The 21,222-nt window shown below is 38.7% G+C and overlaps 1 protein-coding gene across 1 annotated transcript in view; it reads right to left on the bottom strand.

Moving 5' to 3' along the window:
- The window catches only part of LPXN (leupaxin), a 41,327-nt gene extending 23,434 nt beyond the window's left edge, over positions 1-17,893 (bottom strand). The window contains exons 1-3 of the mRNA XM_008067472.2: positions 17,738-17,893; positions 12,218-12,375; positions 6,759-6,805 (exon numbers count right to left, since the gene is read on the bottom strand). Coding sequence (XP_008065663.1) covers positions 6,759-6,805; positions 12,218-12,375; positions 17,738-17,750 — 218 coding nt within the window. The 5' untranslated portion in view covers positions 17,751-17,893. The remainder of the gene's footprint in view (positions 1-6,758; positions 6,806-12,217; positions 12,376-17,737) is intronic.
- Positions 17,894-21,222: the final 3,329 nt, after the last annotated feature.

Raw genomic sequence — 21,222 nt, 5'->3', positions numbered from 1 at the left:
GAGGGAAGGGGGAGGGGGAGGAGAAGTAGATCCTGCTATTTGCACAACATGATACACCTGGAGGACATTATGCTAAGTGAAATAAACCAGAAAATAGATACGTCTAATAGAAGAGAATAAAACAGTGGTTACCAGAGATAGGAGAGGAGGGAGAAAATGTAGAGATGTAACTCAGAGGATATAAAGTAGTAGATATATAAGATGAACACGTCTAGAGATCTAATGTACAATATGATAGATAATAAAATTGTACTGCATTTAGGATTCCTGCTAAATGAGTAAATTTCAGCTGCTTCTGCCATAAAAACAATAAACAAAAATTAGGTAACTATGTGAGATGATGACTATGCTAATTTGCTCACCATATTACTATATATTATAGTATATATATATAGAGAGTAAATATACTGTATAATATATAGTAAAATGGTGAGCAAATTAGCATAGATATATCCCATAACATCATGTTGTATATCTTATATGTATTTTTTAAAAAGACCTACGTGCATGAAGATGTACACTATGAGTTTCCCTGAATTAAACTGTAAATTTAATGTAATTCAAATAAAAATCCTAATAGAATTATTCCAGTTAATTAATAAGCTAATGCTAAAATTTATGGCCTGAAACACCCAAGACAATTTTTAAAAAAAAAAGAGTAAAGAGGGAACACTTGTCACTGGTCTTGATAGATATGATAATGCATAAAGTAACAATAATTAAATGTGTATAATGTTAGTAAAGAAACAGACAAAAGAGTAGGCTAGAAAAATGCAGAAACAGACTACTGTACCTATAAAAACTTCATATTATGGCAAACATGGTTTTTCAAATAATCAGAAGCAGACTATACAACTCAATGAATAATAACCTATTTGGGGTGCAATAAATTTAGATGCCTAACACACCAGATAAATGAATAAATTTGAGACAAGTTAAAGATATCAATATTGTAAACAGAAAAATACTAGAAAAATGGAGGATATCGTTTGATGATGTGTATGTGGTTATTGTGCAAATGTATTATTCACTTATTTCACCAGTTCTTATTATGTAGGCATATTCTCCACATCTTGCTAGGTTAGCCAGGTCCATTTCCTTGGAATGCATATTAATACAGTAGGATAAGTCAATTTTCATTCCCTAAACCAAATTTATATATACATTTACATATGCAAACTTTTAGGCACACAAGAACATATATTCATTTTCACCTCAACCCATGGTTATTTTGAGGTCATGGGCTGAGGGGTGGGCAGGACATATGGATTCTAGTCCTGACTCTCTCACTAATACGTTGAATGACTTTAAAAAAAAACCATAAATAATAACCAAGTTTTTTTAAATGCATAAGTCAATAATGAAAAGACAAAGCAATAAAAACCTGAGCTAAGATTTTTTTTTAAAACATGTTTCCAAAAAAGAAAGCAAAATGTTTATTATTATATAAAAATATGGCCAGGCTCAGTGGCTCAGCCTGTAATCCCAGCACTTTGGGAGGTCGAGGCAAGTGGATTGTCTGAGCCCATGGGTTCGAGACCAGCCCAGGCAACTTGGCGAGACCTTGTTTCTACAATAAATAAATAAATAAAAAATTAGCCAGGTGTGGTAGCGCACACCTGTATTTCCAGCTACTCAGAATGCTGAGGCGGAAGGATTGCCGGAGCCGCAGGTTGATGCTGGAGTGGCCGTGAGTGTGCCATGGTACTCCAGCCTGAGTGACAGAGACTCCAAATCAAACAAAACAAAAACACAAAAAAATTAAAATATGCTCATTCTCATTAATTTTTAAATACAGAATTTAAACCGGTAAGATAAAAATGTTTACCTAATAGTCAAAATTTTAAAAGTCTGACAATATGCAATGTTGGCAAAAGTCAGGATTATACATATACACAGATTTATATGTACCATAGGCAGTCATGTACATTTATAAGAATCTCTGTGAGGCAGTATCTATCAACACTTCAAATGTATATATCCTTTAATTCAGCAATTTCCCTTCCAATACTCTATCCTACAGAAAAATTGGACATGTATATAAAGATATATGTGCAAAGACATTCATTACAGTACAGATTTTATGAGCAAATTGAAAATAAACTAAATGGAACTAGAGACAGATAAATTATGGTTCATCCATGCTATAGAATAACACTTAACTGCTGAAAAGAATGCAGATATAGATTTATGTGAACTAAGAAAGACTCCCAAAAACAATATGAAAAATATTCTTTCATGTATATGAACTTATAAGTGCATGTACATAAGTATGAATATGCAAACATGAAGGTCTGTTAAAAAGAAGTCCCTGACAGCAGTTACCTATAGAGCTGGTCATAAGTTGGTGGGAGGCAAGACTTTAAAGGGGATGGCCTAATATTTTACCCTATATGTCTCCTAATTCTTTAACTTTTTACACACATGAGTTTATGAAATAATTTTGTATCTTAAAGTTATATTTCTAAAACAAAACAAAGGCCGTCTATACTAGCACAACTGCTAACACATATGGCCAACAGATAAAGTGGTGGGGGTGGCAGATGAGGCATCAGTATGTAATTCACATGTAAATCTCAGTTATTAAATATGCACACATATTTTTATATAAAAGGATTCTGTGAACAACCTTCAGTAAACTACCCACATAGAGTAGCAGTGTAGAGTTCCTATTTAAAATCATTTTTAAATATCAAATTAATATAGTTAAGTGTAGAAAATTTGAAAACTACAGAGAAATATAAAGAAAAAATTTAACACACATAATCTCCCTCTCAGCAGGCAATTACTCTGTACAGTTTGATGATATCATTATTCTCTTCTATGATTGTGTGTAATTTTAGAAAATTAAAATGATATATTTTCCTATTGTAATGCATATACTTTTCCATCTTTTGCAACTATAACAGCTAGTATTTATTGAGTGTCTATACTATGCTTGGTCCTCTGTAAAAAGCTTTACATATTCTCTGTTAAATCTTTATGACAACCTTAAGAGCTAGGTATTGTTACTCTCAGATGAAAAAACTGGGGCTTAGAGAAGTTGAATACTTTTTTATACATAATACAGCTGACAAATAATAGATTTTGGACCTGCAGACTGAAGTTTGTGCTTTCTCACCTACACTGTCTTCCAAAATAATGTTTAAAGGTTGTATAATTTTCAAATTTATAATGTATATAATTTATTAAACCAGTAATTTAATGTTGGACACTTAGGTTGTTTTTCTAATTTTTGCTATTATAATCAATACTACTAGAAAATATTTGCACCCATATTTTGATTATTTCCATAAATTTTAAGAAGTGGAATCACTATGCCAAAAGGTATGAACAAGTAACTTACTGTGGAGTCATGTTTGTAAACAACATTAACCAAGAGAGCTTAGCCAACAAACCACCAAACCAAATCCTCCCTTTCACAAGTGCTAGAGCATTATTTTTCTCTCTCTTTCTTTCTCACTCACACACAAGAGTCAAAACCATAAGTAAAAGTAAATATTTTGTCTTTCACTAAATATGTTTTCAAAAATGCAAACATATACTTATTACTTTACTTATCCTTATGTATTTGCTAGTCAGGAAAAAAATGGATAACTTTCTCTCTTAAAAAAAGACTGTCCCACTGCTGAGTGACTTAACCTTGAGTATTTAACAATAAGGAAAATTCAGGAGGAAAATGAATATCGTCCTCTGTAAAAATGAAAGATTTTTATCTTTTAGGTACAACATGGCCCTCTACCAGATAGAAGATTTTTTTTTTTAAATTAATTATAATCTGGGCGCAAAAATGGTCAGGTATTCAAATGACTGATTCAATCCCTCTTGGAAGTTTCCAAGAAGGTACAGAGGAGCTCTTCCCTCACAATTCTTTCTGTCATAACCCCTTAGTAATTGTTGCCTCGGAAATACAAAAGGCAGCAGGACTGTAAGCACATTCTGCCACTCTGTGCCCATGTGTAGAATAAATGTAGTTTCTATCAGGGTTCGTAGATTTCCATCTCACAGTTGGGACGTGCTTGCGCTTATTCAAAGAATTTCTATTGGTTTTTAATTAGTCCTAGTGCAGTGTACAAAGAAAGGGAAATAGATCATGATTATAAAAACCTACTAATTATTGAGTCAACAATATAAAGTTATAAATAAGAAATGAGAGATCTTGATTACAAATTGAAGTACCCGCTGTAGGAAATGTTCCTGAAAAGAGAGGAACCTCAAATCAGAAGTACTTTGATTTGTCCCTGACCCTTAAAGATAGTAAAGATGCTTGGCTATGTCACCAGCAATGACTTATTTCATTGCTCAAAGATTTTAATAATACAAATCACAAGAGATGCATTTTAAAAAATCCAGACTTCTTAAGTAAGGGGCTTCACTGTGCTGGATTTTCCCCCTATTTATTTCCCTGTTATATTTTTATAAAGTTCCTTCTCCCTATTATTATCAAAATTATTTTTGTTCATGTGAAAGATACATTTCCAAAGTGTTGCTCATATTGCTATTGACGTATACCTGTATGAGAAATATTATTCCATTGCTATACCCACAGCTAGTATTGAATAAATATACTTTCAAGATATATTGAAAGCAATGTTCGGTTCACTCAAGCAAGCCAGAATAGATGACAGAAATAATACAAGAGTCAAGTTTCTGGGTCTAATATTGTTAGTACTTGCTAGGCTTGTCAGCTCAGAGTTGTACTAGCTTCAAGGATTTGTATCAGTCTATTACGTATTTACCAGGTCACTGGATTTTATATAACTCTTCCACATAGACCTACATAGCAAGCATCATTTATTAATGGGAAGTGTATCAAAGTCCAGTCAGGTAAACACAAAATTTATGAGTAAACAGAAGGAACTTTGTCCAGAAACTTGATTACACAGGTGACTGGAGTGCTACAAAGCAAAACAGAAGACACTGAAGTAACCTATTTTAGCCACAGCAGGAAGTCATTAACACCCCTTAAGCCAAAGGTACAAGGAAAAGAGGAAAAGTTGTTAGAGCAAGGGACCCAGGCTGGGGGGCAGGGGAGGGGCGGAAGCTGAAACCACAGCAGGCTTGTCCTGCTCCAGCAGAAGTCATAAAGAAGATACAACTGCTGACAGAGACACTGTGGAGAGACTACTTGAGAGGAAATACCCTGTATGCCCCTGCTTTTCACCCTCCAGTCTCTCCACAGTGCCTTCTATTGGTTGAAGCCAATGAAAGCCTATGTCCAGACCCTGGAGCCCGAAATACCCATCCTGTAAGGGGTCAGTTCCCCAGAAGAGCAAGAGATGAGGGAGAAAGTGATGGGAAACAGGCCAGAGACTCACAGTATGAGAAAAAGATTGTCAATAAGTTAGTATTTATGTGCCACCAACTGATTACAGTGCCAGATATACAAGCTGTGGGTTGAGCTGGTTTTCATATTACAAGTTTATGCAATCACTTGTATTTCTACTGAAGTCTGGTTTTCTAGATTTAAGAATTCAAATATTTGTAGAGAACCTACTGTGTGCCAGGCACTGTTATGCTGTTGTTCTGTTTTGATTTTTTTTTTTTTTTTGAGTTGGAGTCTCACTCTGTTGCCCAGACTGGAGTGCAGTGGCCGCTCCTGGCCACCGCAACCTCGACCTGCTGGGCTCCGGTGATCCTTCCACCTCAGCCTTCCAAGTAGCCGGAATTACAGGCATGCGCTACCACGCCCGGCTGATCTTTTGATTTATTGTAGAGATGAGGTCTTGCTGCCCAGGCGGGTCTCGAACCCGCGGGCTCAGGCAATCCACTCACCTCAGCCTCCCAAAGGCGTGGGATTACAGGCTGAGCCACCGAGCCCGGCTTGTTTTGATTTTTTTATCAGGGCACGAGGGAGGGACTAGGAAGAATGCTCACCCCATCAAGTCCTGGCACTAGAATAAATTGGCAATATGTATTAATAAGTTGGCCTCACTTCCACCAAGCAGAACGTGCCCTCACGTAGGAAGTTTTAAAAAGACTTCTTGTAGCACAAATCCATCCCTTATTTTTGCCTTATTGTGTGCGCACTGTTGGCTGCAATTCTGAAACCAGATAAAATGTAGTTTAGTACTCTTTAACAAGCATGAATCTTTACTATCTATGTTTCTACCTTTAATTTGCTCCCCAGAAAACTGTCTGGGATGTTAAAAATTGTAAGCTATAACTGAAGAGAGAATAAGAAAAGTGTCTTTTTTATTTTTTCAGACTGTCAATTCTGCTTTAGCCAGGAGAAATGATTTAATAAGCTGACTCTGTTTCGATATGTAACTTTTATTAAAAGAAAATCCCTCTATCCACTAAACATATTTTGAGCTAATATGGAAAGAAGTATATACTCATTAGTCTGCCCTAGGGACCCACTGCCTTAGTATAGCCCTCATCCTAGCTCTGATGTTGGAACCTTGCATAAGTTTCTTTGGATATGTTTTCTCTTTTGCAAACTGGAACATGGTATCTGAAATAGATGGGCCAAAACATGTGTGGTGAATCTGGGAGTATTTACACTTTTTCAGGTGGCAAAGAAAATAGGAGAGCCCACCAGCCTGGACAATCCATCTAGAAGCCAGGCACTTTGAACAGTTGCTAAGTCAGCTTAACAGGGTTCTACCTCTCCTCAAAGATTATGGAAAGAAGGGGAAGATGAGGGAGTTCCAACAATAAACATTTGCAAAGCAAATTATTGCCCAAACAAAGATTGGTAGCAATTGTCTACTAACTTTAATTTCTTAAAGTGCTTAATAATAATAATAAAATACCTGTAGACATTGAGCTTCTGGATTTTGGTCGTATACACGAGCTGCGCCTAAAACACATAAGTAACAGAGAAGAGCAAAAAATGAATTTCTGCTACTAGAATGTTGATGCTTATCAACACCAAGTTAGAGGATGTTTGAAGTTTCTAAAAGAGACTGATAACTATCATATCTCTGAGATCTCCTTTTGTAAGCCAGAGGAATTATCAGCCATCCCGCAGAGAAAGGCCAAATTCTAAACAGCCGTTGGCATGTGAACAAATTAGCCTCTCCCTCCACAAAAAGCACTGAAATAGAGACCAACCATAAAACAAACAAAATGGGTCAGTGCAAAGCCCCTTTAACTAGACAGAATGGTATCTAGGGAAAGACTATAATATGATTAAACTTGACTTATGAAAAGAAATAATGTGTGAATCTACAGGGTGACTGGTGAGAAATTTATTTATTTATTGAATGAATATTTATTGAGTGTCTGTCATGTGCCAGGGCTGGGGATATAGCAGTAAAAAAAAATAAGATAGTCACATAAAACTGTATTCTCCTGGAGCTTACATTCTGGTGGTGAGAAACAGATAATTATATATATAATTAATCGGGGGTAGAAGAAGGGAAGTGGGGGAAAGATGGCAATTATGAATAGATTGATCAAGGAAGCACTCTCTGAGAAGAGGACACTTGAGCAAAGACTTATAGGAGGTGAGGAAAGTAAGTAGATATCTGGGGTAACATGATCCAGGTGGGAGGGAGAGTAGGGATAGCATCCAGGAGCATGTGTGGAACAACAAGGAGGCCAGTGTGACCCAAGCAGAGTGAACCAGGGAGACAGGGCAGAGAGCAACAGGGGCCAGACCATGCAGACAGGGTGACCATATAATTTACTGTTCTAACAGGGACATATCTAAGAGTGAAAAAGCGCTGTAAAAATAATTCACGTCATATAATTTTTGAAAAATGTATTTATTGACACCAAATTTGGCTTTATTATATTGGTGGACCTATAAAATAATTCTACTCAAAAGTTATTTTCAAAATAAAATTTTCCTAAAATATTTTTAAATAAGTTCTGATAATAAACACTTGCAAAAACTGATATTATCTGAACATTTTTTCATGTCACTAATAATTATTCTCAATATATAGTCACATATTTTAATTGTCTACTTAGTCATTGCTGTCTCTAACATTGTAATGTGGACATTTTTCTAAAATGTGATTTTTTATCCAATATGGTATTATTATTTTCATAAAATTACAATCTTCATTAAAGCTGCATTTTATGATTAACATATTTGAAATTGTTGACACTTTTAATTGATACTTCTCTATAGATTGTAATGTTTTTAAGAAAACAATCTCTCTCCAGATGGCGATAAACCTGTAAGTTCAGAGCAAATTCAGCTAAATGGAGAATCTCCTCTATTCTATTTTTTCTTTGCTTTTTTTTTTTTTTTTTTGAGTCAGAGTCTCTGTCGCCCAGGCAGGAGTGCAGTGGCACACTCACAGCCACGGCAGCCTCTACCTCCTGGGTTCAGGCACTCCTTCTACCTCAGCCTTCTAAGTAGCTGGAACTATAGGTGTGCACTACCACACCTGGTTAATTTTTTTTTTTTTTTATGATTTATTGTAGAGATGGGGTCTTGCCAAGTTGCCCAGGTTGGTCTTGAACCCCTGAGCTCAGTCAATCCTCTCCCCTAGGCCTCCCAAAGTGCTGGGATTACAGGCATGAGTCACTGCCTGGCTAATTCTATTTTTTATATTAAAATGTGTAAATATTTCAGGCCAATATCTTCACAGATGCTATCTTTCTGCCTTCACTGAAAGCACTTTTCTTCAATAATATTCTCACAAGACCAAAGACCAAACTTTCAAGTTGATTCATTTCTATGAATTTTCTATGATTTCTATGAATTGTCTATGATTCATTTCTATGATTCATTTTAACATTTCACCAAATATGGATACTGCAAAATTAAGGACGTTCACAATATCATTCCATTCTGGTGGAGAATAAAAATTTATTTAGTTAAAATTAGGAGTCAAAATCCATCAAAGTCAAGATTTTTCTGAAGTGCAATTTTCAAATTAGGCAATTAAACCATATCAGCTTAAATTTTTTGATTTTTCAATTCCTTTCCAGCTTTTGTAGAGAGAGACTTGAGCTTTTTCTTTTTTGCAAGCTTTATTTTGCATAATTATAACTTGTTAAAGGCTTAAAAAACTGAATTTTTATGCTATAGTCATTGATTAGTTTGATTAAAGATTTCCAACTTGTTTTGCACATAATGCAACCTAAATTTGGGTTGCTTTGCAAAGTGGTTTTTCAAAGGACCAGGAGATATTTTTCAAAGTTGGTATTTTCAAAATCCAGTTGATACTAGGCAAAACAGAAAGAAAATACATAGAGTCATGCTGACATGTTTCTTTGAACCATAGTGTTTCATATAAGCTTCTGTCACAAAAGTTTTGTAGATCAGTTACTTATATAATCTGTGTGTGTATGTATATATAACATACACATACTATTTGTAAGTTTTGACAATTACGGTTTTTATTTTGATTGGTAGAATAATGCAGCTTATTTGGAAGCAGTCATAAAATTTGTTCACACCACAACCAATTCCAAGTACATTTCTGCTTCATAGATTTTGGGTTTTTTGTTGTTGTTGTTGTTGTTTTTTGAGTTGGAGTCTCACTCTGTCGCTCAGACTGGAGTGCAGTGGCCACTCCCGGCCACCGCAGCCTCGACCTGCTGGGCTCTGGTGATCCTTCCGCCTCAGCCTTCCGAGTAGCCGGAATTACAGGCATGCGCTACCACGCCTGGCTGATTTTTTGATTTATTGTAGAGATGAGGTCTTGCTGCCCAGGCGGGTCTCGAACCCGCTGGCTCAGGCAATCCACTCACCTCAGCCTCCCAAAGGCGCGGGATTACAGGCTGAGCCACCGAGCCCGGCGACTGTTTTTTTTTTTAATTTTTTTTTTTAGTCAGAGTCTTACTCAGTCACCCAGGCTGGAATATAGTGGCACTCTCACAGCAGCAGCAGCCTTGACCTGATGGGCCTCAGCTTTCCAAGTAGCTGGAATCACATGTGTATGTCATCACACCTGGCTGATTTTTTGATTTATTTTAGAGATGAGGTCTCACCAAGTTGCCCAGGCTGGTCTCGAACCCCTGGGTTCAGGCAATACTCTTGCCTCCCAAAGTGCAAAGTGCATGAGCCACCATGCCTGGCTGTGCTTCACAGGTTTTTAAGTCAGTAAGAACATTGTTTTAATCACAATGCTGAGCTCCATCAACATTTTTACTCATATTCTCACCACAAAAACAACATTTTATCTTCAATGTCGAACTTTTCAACTAAATTTACAAAGGTTTTAACAATATCAGACATGTCATTTTTTGACCAGAGAATGAACTTACACATGTTTTACTTTGATCCTTTGAATTGGATGAAGAAAAAGAAATTGGCCTCTAATGACACTAAAATAAAACTGGCATTATTTGATAATCTGCAAAGGTAATCAACTTATTAATCATCACCAGTTAACTAAACAAGCACAAGGAAATTTGGAATTGAAAAGAGCAAAATTAATTTAGAAGAGTCATTTGATACGAACAGAAAGGTATGCTTCACAATAATACGTAAATGTCCGGCAGCTATATGTGTTAAATTGTCACATTTTTCTTAAAGTAAATATTAACTTTAGAAGTAGATGCCGATCCTTCTTCATCATATTTGTGCCTTTTGGTTTTCAAAAGGATAGTGATCTCTTTACTTGTCCCAGTAGTGGATGGCAAACATTGACAAATATTTTATGCAAGTTACATATTTGTTATCTGCTCTCTTGAAGCAATTAAACAAGCTGTTTTGTATTTAGTTTTGTTTTGAGCTGACTGTTGAAAGGGTTCATTGTGAAACTAAAAAGCTTTACCAAACAATAAAACAAGAAGCTAGAGCTTTACATAGACAAATAATAACAAAGCTGCTTTAATAAGAATATTTAGATTACATTATACTCTGTGGTAAAAGTGCTAAGAGAGTTTCTACACATAACTTATATGAAATTATGCCACAATTTCCCCTATTTCTTACTGATGAGGAGGTTCCATGCTTCTTACAGGCCACCACATGGACCGTGGCAGGGCATGAGCAGTTGTTCACCAAGTAACCAGCAGGGGAAAAAGCCTCACAAATTTTCCCACTACCGCTTAAGATAAGAGGAGTTAGCTGTCCCTGACTGCTTGTGTTTCAGTTCTTAGCTTTAACAGCCAGCACCCTGAATATTATCCTTGAAAAATTTCTGCCAGTTACGTTTTGTCTGAACAGGATCAGTAAAAGAGATGAGTTATTCTTAGTCATCATTTGGATTTAGCCATAATAAAGTGACAACTCTGTTCACTGCATATGTGTTTTACACACTGCTAGATGAAACCATGGAAGAACCAAATGGAGGCCTGCTAAGTCATGCTTGCTTACTTCAATGCAAATGTGAAAAGAAAACTTCAAAAAAATGGAAAATCTGGGAAAAAAAGTAAAGTCAATAGGATGTCAGAAAAACAAGACTAAATCCAATATCAGTGAAAACAAAGACCGTAGTTCTCTAGCAGAGACATAAATGAGTATCCTTAAAACTGTGTGTATGTGTTTGGAGGGAAGAACAGTCAGAGGAGAACCTACCTATGAGCTCAAATTTCATGTCTGTACTACTGGTTATTCCATATATGAGGATGAATCAGAATATCACTGTTCAAAAAAATCACTTGTGAAGAACATCTGTTTAATTCCCCTTATACAAATTCTATTCTTATCAAGCAACCTTCTAATTATAATGTAGGTTCATAGAGACTTATCTATAGGTAGAGAATATATATAACCAGCAAATACTAATAGCTGTTTTACTTGAAAGTTTTAACTCTAACCATAAATTAACACATTTGATTTCTGGGTTTTTAAAATATATCTTCTCTTGTGAGTTTGGCTAATCTGATTTGGATCCTAGAGCTTCATCATTTCTGCATATACTAACAATCAAATTTCCTAATCTATTCAGTAGAAAGAAAGACCTGGAAAGTGTTGACCCTAAAAGGTCAGCCTGTGAAGACTTGTCTGGCCTTTCTCAGGTACTCTCTGGCCTGACTCAGTGTCATTCCAGTCAAAGGACAACAAGCATCTCTGAGGCCCAGATGGTAACCTCAGAATATCCCAAGTGAACCTGACGATACTCTGCCTGTGATTATGCCCTCATTTGAAAAAACTTTAGATCTCAAAAGCTCATTCTTCTGTGATGATTCTCTTAATTTTCCTCCTCTTGACAAAATTTTAAATTTAACATTGAGAGATTAGTTTATCTTTCTTAAATCTATGATTCTCCCCTCATATCATTTTACATGAGATACAATTATTTTTCAGAAATGCATTCAAACATCTATCCTTAAAGTACTACAAGAAATGAAAAGTTACCGGCAAGGGACTCATGTTATCTCGAACAGGGAGGATCTCTGAAGTCTCAGCAAGGTTACTGTCCTTTCCAGAAGGCTGATCCAGGGAAAGAGAGGCTGGATTGGAATATTCATCACTGTCCTGGAGGGTTGAGCGTTCTAGTTCCTCCAGTAAGGCATCTACATCATAAGAAACAAGATAATCATAGTATAGAATGTTTAAGTCTCTGGAATAATTTTCTTCTTAAATATTCCCACTGTGCTCCCATTCATCTTCTTCTTCTCTTGGATTAAGACTATTTTCAAACACCTTCCCTTACTCTATTTTACTTCAGAAATGTGATGATGTTTAATTGCCACCCTCCCCCTCCCATACAAATTGTGGCTTATTTCTTCTTTTCTTTTCTTTTTCTTTTTTCTTTTTTTTTTGAGTCGGAGCCTCACTCTGTCACCCAGGCTGGAGTGCAATGGCACACTCACAGCTACCACAGCCTTGACCTGCTGGGCTCAGGTGATCCTTCCACCTCAGCCTTCCAAGTAGCTGGAACCACAGGCGTGTGCCACCATACCTGGCTAATTTTTTGATTTATTGTTGAGACAAGGTCTCACTATGTTGCCCAGGCTGGTCTTGAAGTCCTGAGCTCAGGCAATCCTCTCGCCTCCACCTCCCAAAGTGCTGGGATCACAGGAGTGCACCACTGCGCCCGACTTATTTCTTATTTTCTATGGTTGCATTTACTTCCAGAAGTCACATTCTATAACCTGACTTCTTATATTCAGATATTAATTTTCATCATTCACCCTAAATAGGTGGATTGTCCACAAAGATCAATTAGAAAAAAAATCCTAATTTTTAGAATTAGAAAAATATAAGCAATTAAGTTACCATTTTTCAAACTCTATTAGGGAAGTAACATTTATTCTTAATCCTAATTTTTGTGTGTGTGATCTTAAATCTCAGGAATTATCCGAAGCACATAACAAAATTTTCAAAAGTATAAGTATTTTGTATTTTAGGATGTGGAGAGAAAAGGGTTTGGGAGAAAACTGAGATATTGTGAAATCAAGTAAGGTGTTTCAATCCAAATAGTTGGGATTCATTTCTATTATAGTTTTCTTGGGAAAAGCGAATAGACTTTACAAGTATTATACTAGTACATTTCTGTTATAATAAAAATATCAATAATAATTAACCAAAATTAACACATGCCAGGCACTCTTCTCAGGAGTTTACACATTTCATTTGATGATCCTAATCTTTGAGGAAGATTATATTATTGTCCTCATTTTGTAGATCAAGAAAGATGAAAATAACTTGGTTAGGTTCATGAGAGCAGAGTCAGGACTTGAAACTGGGCTATCTGATCCCTATTCCCTGCACTAACTAAAAATTTGAATTTCAGTCTCTATTCTCACATTGATTCTCTGGGTCATTGGGCCTGACATGTTCTCCGAAGCGGTTTTCTCATCTACACAATAAAGCAATTGGATTAAAACAGTGTTTTTCAAATTGTGGGTGAAGTCCCACTAGTGAATCTCTAGTGTATTTCTTTTTTTTTTTTTTTTTTGGAGTTGGAGTCTCACTCTGTTGCCCAGACTGGAGTGCAGTGGCCACTCCCGGCCACCGCAGCCTCGACCTGCTGGGCTCCGGCGATCCTTCTGCCTCAGCCTTCCAAGTAGCTGGAACTACAGGCGCGCGCTACCATGCCCGGCTAATTTTTGACTTATTGTAGAGATGAGGTCTCACCAAGTTGCCCAGGCAGGTCTCGAACCTACAGGCTCAGGCAATCCACTCACCTCAGCCTCCCAAAGTGCTGGGATTACAGACTGAGCCACCGAGCCCAGCTTCTAGTGTATTTCTTAACTACTTAATGGTTTTTAAAAGTTTGCAAACAGTGAATCATATCATTTCTAAGGAGCTGCATAGCTCTGAAGTTCTCAGATAAGGAAAATAAACTTCCAGAATGACTGGTCACATACTACAAACCTCAACATCAAGACATTAAAAAAAATAAAAAGGAAAATAAACTTTACAGACCATTTAAAAAAAACAGATCTGCATTCATTTTAGATTTTGGGGGGATGGGTATTTCTTAATGGTGTAAGAATAGATCTAATCATCTTTTACAAGTGAAATCTTCTACAGATCTTTTTCAATCATCCATCTCACAAAAATGTTGACTTTTATGCACCATTTTAGAGATAGGCAAACTGAGCAAACTCTTCAGGGTAAACGAATAACTAATGGAAAAAAAAGATGCAGAGGGAACCTACTGATTAAAAGAGACTTAAGAGACTTGTAACTAATTTCAATATATGAACCTTATTGATCATTTTTAAAGTTTAAAAAAATGAAAGAAGACTACTGAACACTGACTGGGTAGTCAATGATATTTAATAAGTACTGTTATTTTAGGTATGACAATACTTTATAATATTATTTAACTTCAGTTTTTAGGTGGGATAATAGTCTTTCATGATATTGAGGAATTACTATTAAGGCTATTGTGGGTAAAATAATGATATTATGGTTACTTGTATAAATACTTATTTAGTTTAGAAGTTAATGCTAAAATATTTAAAATTAATTAATTAAAATTAATGCCAAAACCTTAAAATGCTATCTGAAACTGCAAGGGTAGAAGAAGTGGGAGGGCATAGATATGAAATAAGACTGGTGAAGATTTGGTGATTGTTTAAGTTGGTTGATGTGTATATCAGAATTCACTAAACTATTTTCTCTGACTTTTGCATATTTTAAAAAAATCTCTATAATATGAGGTTTTAAAAAAGAAGAGTAAAGAAAATAAAAAGAAAACTAAGGTAAAAGAGAAAGTAAAACTTTTTGCCTCAGAATTTTATTAGCCAGACTCAGTTCCTAATTTTAGAAATCCAAATTAATTGAGAACTCAGTATCTCTCAATTAAGGTAGAGACCCTTTGTTTTCTATTTTCTAAACTTTTCTTCAACCAGAAGTCCAAGATCCTCCTGAATTCAAAACAAACAGCCATTTACGATACAGATTACAAGAGGGAAGCAACCATTTGACTAAGAGTAGAGAGTTACTCTCAGAAGCACCGACTAACCCAAGTTATTAAAACTCTCCTTTCTGGGTCATCAGGTAAAAGGCCTTTCTCTTCCTGTTTTCTATGAGTGTGCACATCACCAACACCCTGAGGTTATGCCTTTTGTCAGATTCTGTAATTTGAGGATGACTAATTTCAGTATGACAAATTTGGGATTACTTGGGGAGTAGGTCCAAATATGGGATTACTTGGTAGTGGGACTGAAAACTCTGTAGTCCTTTACCTATGGAAATTAAATGATATTAACACTAATGTGAAAGTAAAGTCTATTTGTGGTGCCCATGGGTTGTAAAGATTTCATTTGGAGCCAGAGTCTGCTCCTGGTTCTTCTTTGCCTATCCTCCCCACATAGTGAGGGTTTAGGTAAAAACCTTCTGGGTAGACACAAGCGGCTAACACCCAAGGCAGTACTGAAGAGATAGCATATTTGCTCACCTAGGCCAACCTGTCCTTGATGCCATTTCCCTATAGGTGGGAAGAAGATCCACCCCAAGTCTTAAGGGTAGTTATTAGGCTGAAGACAATTTGAAGAAACTGTTGAAGTGCAGCCAACACCCTTCTGCGATGTAGCTAACTGGATAATCTACAAAAGTGTTAGTTTCCAGATTGTTTGGTATTTTCTACATTTCCAGACAAGATTTTTCTAATACCCATCTTACTGAGGAAACACAAAACTGTACAATTTCTTTTAAAAAAATCTGAGTTATTCCACTGACCAAAACACCTAAACCAACACACTTCTAAAACAGAAGAACATCTTGTTGCTTAATTGGTTTTGGTGTTAGATGCTCCTAGGAGTTACACTGAACAAGTTATTTTGTTTTTGTTAGTTTTCTCATCTTAAAAAAAATGGATAATACCTATTTCAGAGAGTATTTGCTGACACTAAAATGATGAACATATGTAAAAGTGTCTAGTGTTAGCCTGAGTCACTGAATAAGTATTAGTTCCCTTAATTACCTCTTGAATTATGTGCATAAAAGCCATTAGGTATCCCCCCACCCCCACCAAAAAAAAAAAGACCCTAGTACAACTCAGGTCAGCATTCAAATTCCCCTAACATTCATACAGGATAAGAATCTGGATTCTACCACAAGTCCAAAATAGAGTCCACCTCAGTATCAAAATAGTCTTTACATTTTAATATTTATTAAAAACCACCTTTTTCTCTTTATTAACATTTCCTCCCTCCTGTTAACTTGCCTTCCTTCTTCTTTTTCTCTAGTTCTCAGTAACACTTCAAATTGTTTTCCTTAAAAGGACAATGTCGCCAGGCGCAGTAATTCACACCTGTAATCCCAGCACTTTGGGAGGCCAAGGTGAGAGGATTGCCAGATCCCAGGGGTTCGAGATCAGCCTGGGCAAGTTGTTGAGACATTGTCCCTACAATAAATCAAGAAATTAGCCAGGTGTGGTGGCGCGTGCCTATAGTCCAGCTACTTGGAAGCTGAGGCAGAAGGATAGCCTGAGCCCAGGAGGTGGAGGCTACAGTGGCCGTGAGCGTGCAACTGCTCTCCAGCCTGGGTGACGGAGTGAGATTCCAACTCAAAAAAGAAAAAAAAAAGAGTGCAAGATACGTTTTGTTGCTGTTTGCACTTTTAACGCACCCTATACCTTAAACACACACAAACCTGGGACACTGTGGAATTAAAACAGCTTGGAAACTGGGCAAAAGTTAGTGACTCAATGTTAGTTAGGATGCTGGCAACAAAAGTTGGCAAAGACTATGGAGTGAATTCCAAGAATGGCAAACCCTACATTGCTCTAAAGGTTTGAAATCAGGACACTCTCGGGGTAATGCGGCTAATAGTTGCACTGCTGATTTTAATTGCCTCAGCTTAGGAGGAGGTATCATTTTTTCAGGCCATAGTAATCTGTTACCTCAGAATTCCTCTGAATAAAAAGCTTAGCAAGGAAATCACTGGCATTAGAGTGCTATGCCTTCTTGATTTAATACCAAAACATGCAGCAAATGAAACCACCCTGGCCTTTCTCCAACCTCAGCTGATTCCTCGTTCTTGTACTTCTGCTCTATTTCTTCCTCCTCATAATATGCTTCCCTCCCTTTTTTTTTCTTTTTCTCTCCAAATCACATCTCTGTAATTGCCTAACTGTGTGCCCACCCTATAATCTCTAGTGGTCACCAAGGGGCAAAATGTCCACAATAAAAAGACAATTTCCATCACAATTCAGTCCAAAATTATTCGCCGAGTGTACTCTGTGGTTTGCTCTCAACTCTCTGCCTATTTTGCCACTGCAAATAGTGAACCCAAAGTTCCCCATAACAATCATAGTTCCTCATGCTCCATTCTTTTTTGGGCTGAGAACAAGAGAGAAGTGAAAATAAAATCTTCCACTACCACCCTCAATCTGACCAGAAGTTTATACCCTGACACACATGGAGACAGCAGCCAAGTATTCATTCTGCCAGTCTCTCCTTCAAGTTACTCACTCACCCAACTCTTCCATTGTCCCACATTCAAGATGCTCTTGTCTCACAGGTTATGGCATGTGCTGCAGAAGAGGACCACAAAGGAACTGAATGAGATAGTGTAAAGCAGCCTGTATAACCCTTTTTAGTTCCTGTATTTGCTTAACACTTCCTCTCTTTTGATTTGGTGAATTTCTTCTCCTTTTTCGTTTCGTGTGTGCGTGTGCATGTGTGTGCGTGTGTGTGTGTGTAGATTTCAAATGGAGCTGACAGAGAAAATCAAGTAGTAAGATTTGAGTTCTGGCAATGCATTGGCCAGGGTGATAAGGATTCAATTTTTTGCAAAATTTGAGAACCTACTACATGCCAAGATTCTATCTAATTCGTGAGAATGGCAGATTTACCCTTGTATTTTTTTTTCCAGCTGTAGGTAATCCACTGAGCATTTGCCTTAAAAAAAAAAAATTCTGTGGGCTGGGCTCGGTGACTCAAGCCTGTAATTCCCAGCACCTTGGGGGGCCGAGGTGAGGGGATTGTCTGAGCCCACGGGTTTGAGAACAGCCTGGGCAACTTGGTGAGCCCTCATCTCTGTAATAAATCAAAAAATTAGCTGGGCGTGGTAGCCAGCGCCTGTAGTACTTGCTACTTGGAAGGCTGAGGCGGGAGGATCACCTGAGCCCAGAAAGTTGATGCTGGAGTGGCAGGGTGCAGTGAGCTGCACTCCGGCCTGGATGACAAAGTGAGACTCCAACTCTTAAAAAAAAAAATTCTGTGAATCTGGGGGAAGATGAAAGTAAAGCCTCCTTAAAATTTCTTTCAGTTAAAACAGCATCCAGTTCATTTTACTGTCTTCATTTATTCAGAAACCTAACCTGCTTTTCTGCATAGATTGTACATCCTTACAAGTAGAGAAGTGGATATATGTTTGAATTCTCAGGGCGTAGTTTATTCAGTGTTACAAAATGCAAACAAGAATGAAGCCGGAAGGTTTAAGACACCAGGTGCTAAACCGCACACATCTCTGTTAAGCATAATCCCTGCTTAGTGACATTCCCTTATAACAGTTTCTCTGAAAAGCAACACTGAGGGTTAATCTTTCACCTTTTTACCACTGTGATTGTATTCACCTTGAATAAAACATTTTCAAAAGGCCTATAAGTCACTCTGTAAAGAACTATAAATATGGCTCTGTGAAATAGATTTCATCCCCATTTTTATAAGTGGTGAAATAGGTTCAAAGAATTATAACTTGCTAAGATAATAATCAGTTGGTAGTTTTGCTACTTACTATAACCCAGATTTGACTTCAAAGCTTGTAATCTTTTCTCTACAACAGTGGTATTTTAATTTATTTTTTTAAAGACAGGGTCTTACTGTTTCCCAGACTGGTCTCCAACTTTTGGCTTCAAAGGGATCCTCCTGCTTGGGCCTCTCAAAGCACTGGGGTTCCAGTGTGAGCTACTGCACTCGGCCCACAGTGGTCTTTTTTTTTTTTTTTCTTAAAGGACTCACTCATTCATTCTCCATCCCATTGTGTCTGTAATACTTTTTTTGGAAAGGAGACTTTCCCTCTGTATTACTTAGAACAGCCATGGGATGTCAGTGCTGTTCGTTCCAAAACTGTTCACTGCAAACAGTTTTTAAAAAATTCCCACTGACGTTATGCCAAATGGTTACAAGTGAAAATGACATGAGATCTATGAAAGTGCAAAACGATCAGTACAGAATATAAAACATTTGCCTAATATGAAGAGGCAACTGAGTAAAAATACCGGAAGGAAAAATGTACTTCAGCGCTTGTCTACGGTTTAACTGAATGATTAATGTGAAATTTAGAATCGGATCCCCAGATCTTGTTTCCATTTTCTTTCTTCTGAAGCCTTTAAAGCCCCCCGCCCCCCATGCTTTGTTTTCCGAGGGTAAGGGGCTGCCCTTGCAGATCGTTCCTTGATGACAACGGATGAAAGGAAGAGACGGGAGCAGCCAGCTGCATCGTGGAGAGAAAACGGAATCTCCCTTTGACGTATCAGGAAGGCAACTCGATTGCACACGCCGGTGGGCAGAAAAGAAAACTTCAGATACAGCAGCTGTTCTGGCTGCTTTCTGCACTGCAGAAGCATTCGTAAACCTTGTAGAAGCAGGGGCCCTCCGAGCGGGGAGCGCGAGACCTTCAGCGTCTCCGCGCAGGGTCACCGGCGTCACGCGAACAACCCTTCGCCCTCCCTCCAGGCCAGGCGCCACCGCCCGCTGAGGCCACCGACGCCCGCCCCTTGGTGCCCCGGCCACGTCAGGCAGAAAAGCAACCTCCCGTGCGTTTCACACATTTTATTAGGGGCCAAGCGTGTGGTGGGCATGGTGCTGGGGCCCGAGGCCCCCACGGAACCAGATTCAGTCCCTGACCTCCAGGAGCTCCCGGACACAGGGTGGCGACACGAATAACTTAGACAGGAACGACAGCTAGCGAGTGCCAGAGGCGTCATCCGACCAAGCCAAGATAGGTAGGGGATGTTACGAAGCCACCCGGAAAAAGCTACGCCAACGCCAAAGCTACGAAGTAGAGAAAAGGAAGAAAAACCCTCCCAAGCAACCCTGACCGGCAATTGGCTCAACAGTTGAGCCCGAATGGACGGCGGGCGCCAGGGCCCAACCCGGAAACGCTGCCTTCCGGGAAAAGTAAACGCGGAGTGCGGAGAGAAAACCACCGTTCCCGTCATGACTCAGTCAAAAACTCCCAGCATCCCTTCCACCTCCGGTCCCTGTCGCTTTTCCTAATGCCTAGGATAAATAGGACTTCAGCTCCCAGAATGCCCTTGGTGGAACTACCCTTGCGCAGGCGCCAGGGGGCGGGTCTTCGCTACCCCTACAACCCCGCCTCCGTCCCACCGCCGCCATTTTTTCAGAGACTTTCATCCGGCAGCCGACGGGGCTTTTTTTCTTAAAGGAGAAGCGACAGCTCAAAATATCACTCCCTTCTCCCCGCAAGACCTGGCGGCGCTGGGAACAGAAAGACCACAGACAGGAAAGTAGGGTCGGGGTGGAGGCGGAAGATCGCCCAGGCTACTTCTGCGGCCAAAGGAAGAAGGCTAGAAGGAGAGCCCTTGTGGCATTAGCGGCTCCTTAGGGAGGCAGGTGCGCGCGCAGCCAGTCCAGGGTGCGCGTGAGGCGGGGAAAGAGGTGCGTTTTCTTCCCACCCACCTCCCTCGCGCATCCTGTCCCTCCCACTGCCCCTAGCGCACACTGAACTCCGGAGGGGGGAAAAAGGTCACTTTGGGATTGTCGCGAGACACAGCCGTTTAACGGTGAGAACGGGTGGCGGGGAAGAAAACCTCGCGCGCTCCCTTGGAGCCGATCCTGATTGGTGGAAGAAAGGGGTGGGGGAGGGAACCTGGTACGTCGCTGCGTGGAAGACCGCGAGGGGCGGGACGAGGAAGTCGTTCCTCCTCTTCCATTGGTCCGCTGAACGTCTGTGACGGGCGCGCGCGCGCTGCCAGCGGTAGCGGACCTTGAGTG

The sequence above is a fragment of the Carlito syrichta genome, unplaced genomic scaffold, assembly GCF_000164805.1.
Source record: "Carlito syrichta isolate Samal-C Ts95f unplaced genomic scaffold, Tarsius_syrichta-2.0.1 Scaffold309639, whole genome shotgun sequence".
NCBI classification, from domain to species: Eukaryota; Metazoa; Chordata; class Mammalia; order Primates; family Tarsiidae; genus Carlito; species Carlito syrichta.
The sequence above is the reverse complement of the archived record's forward strand: the minus strand, read 5'-3'. Positions and strand labels throughout refer to the sequence as shown.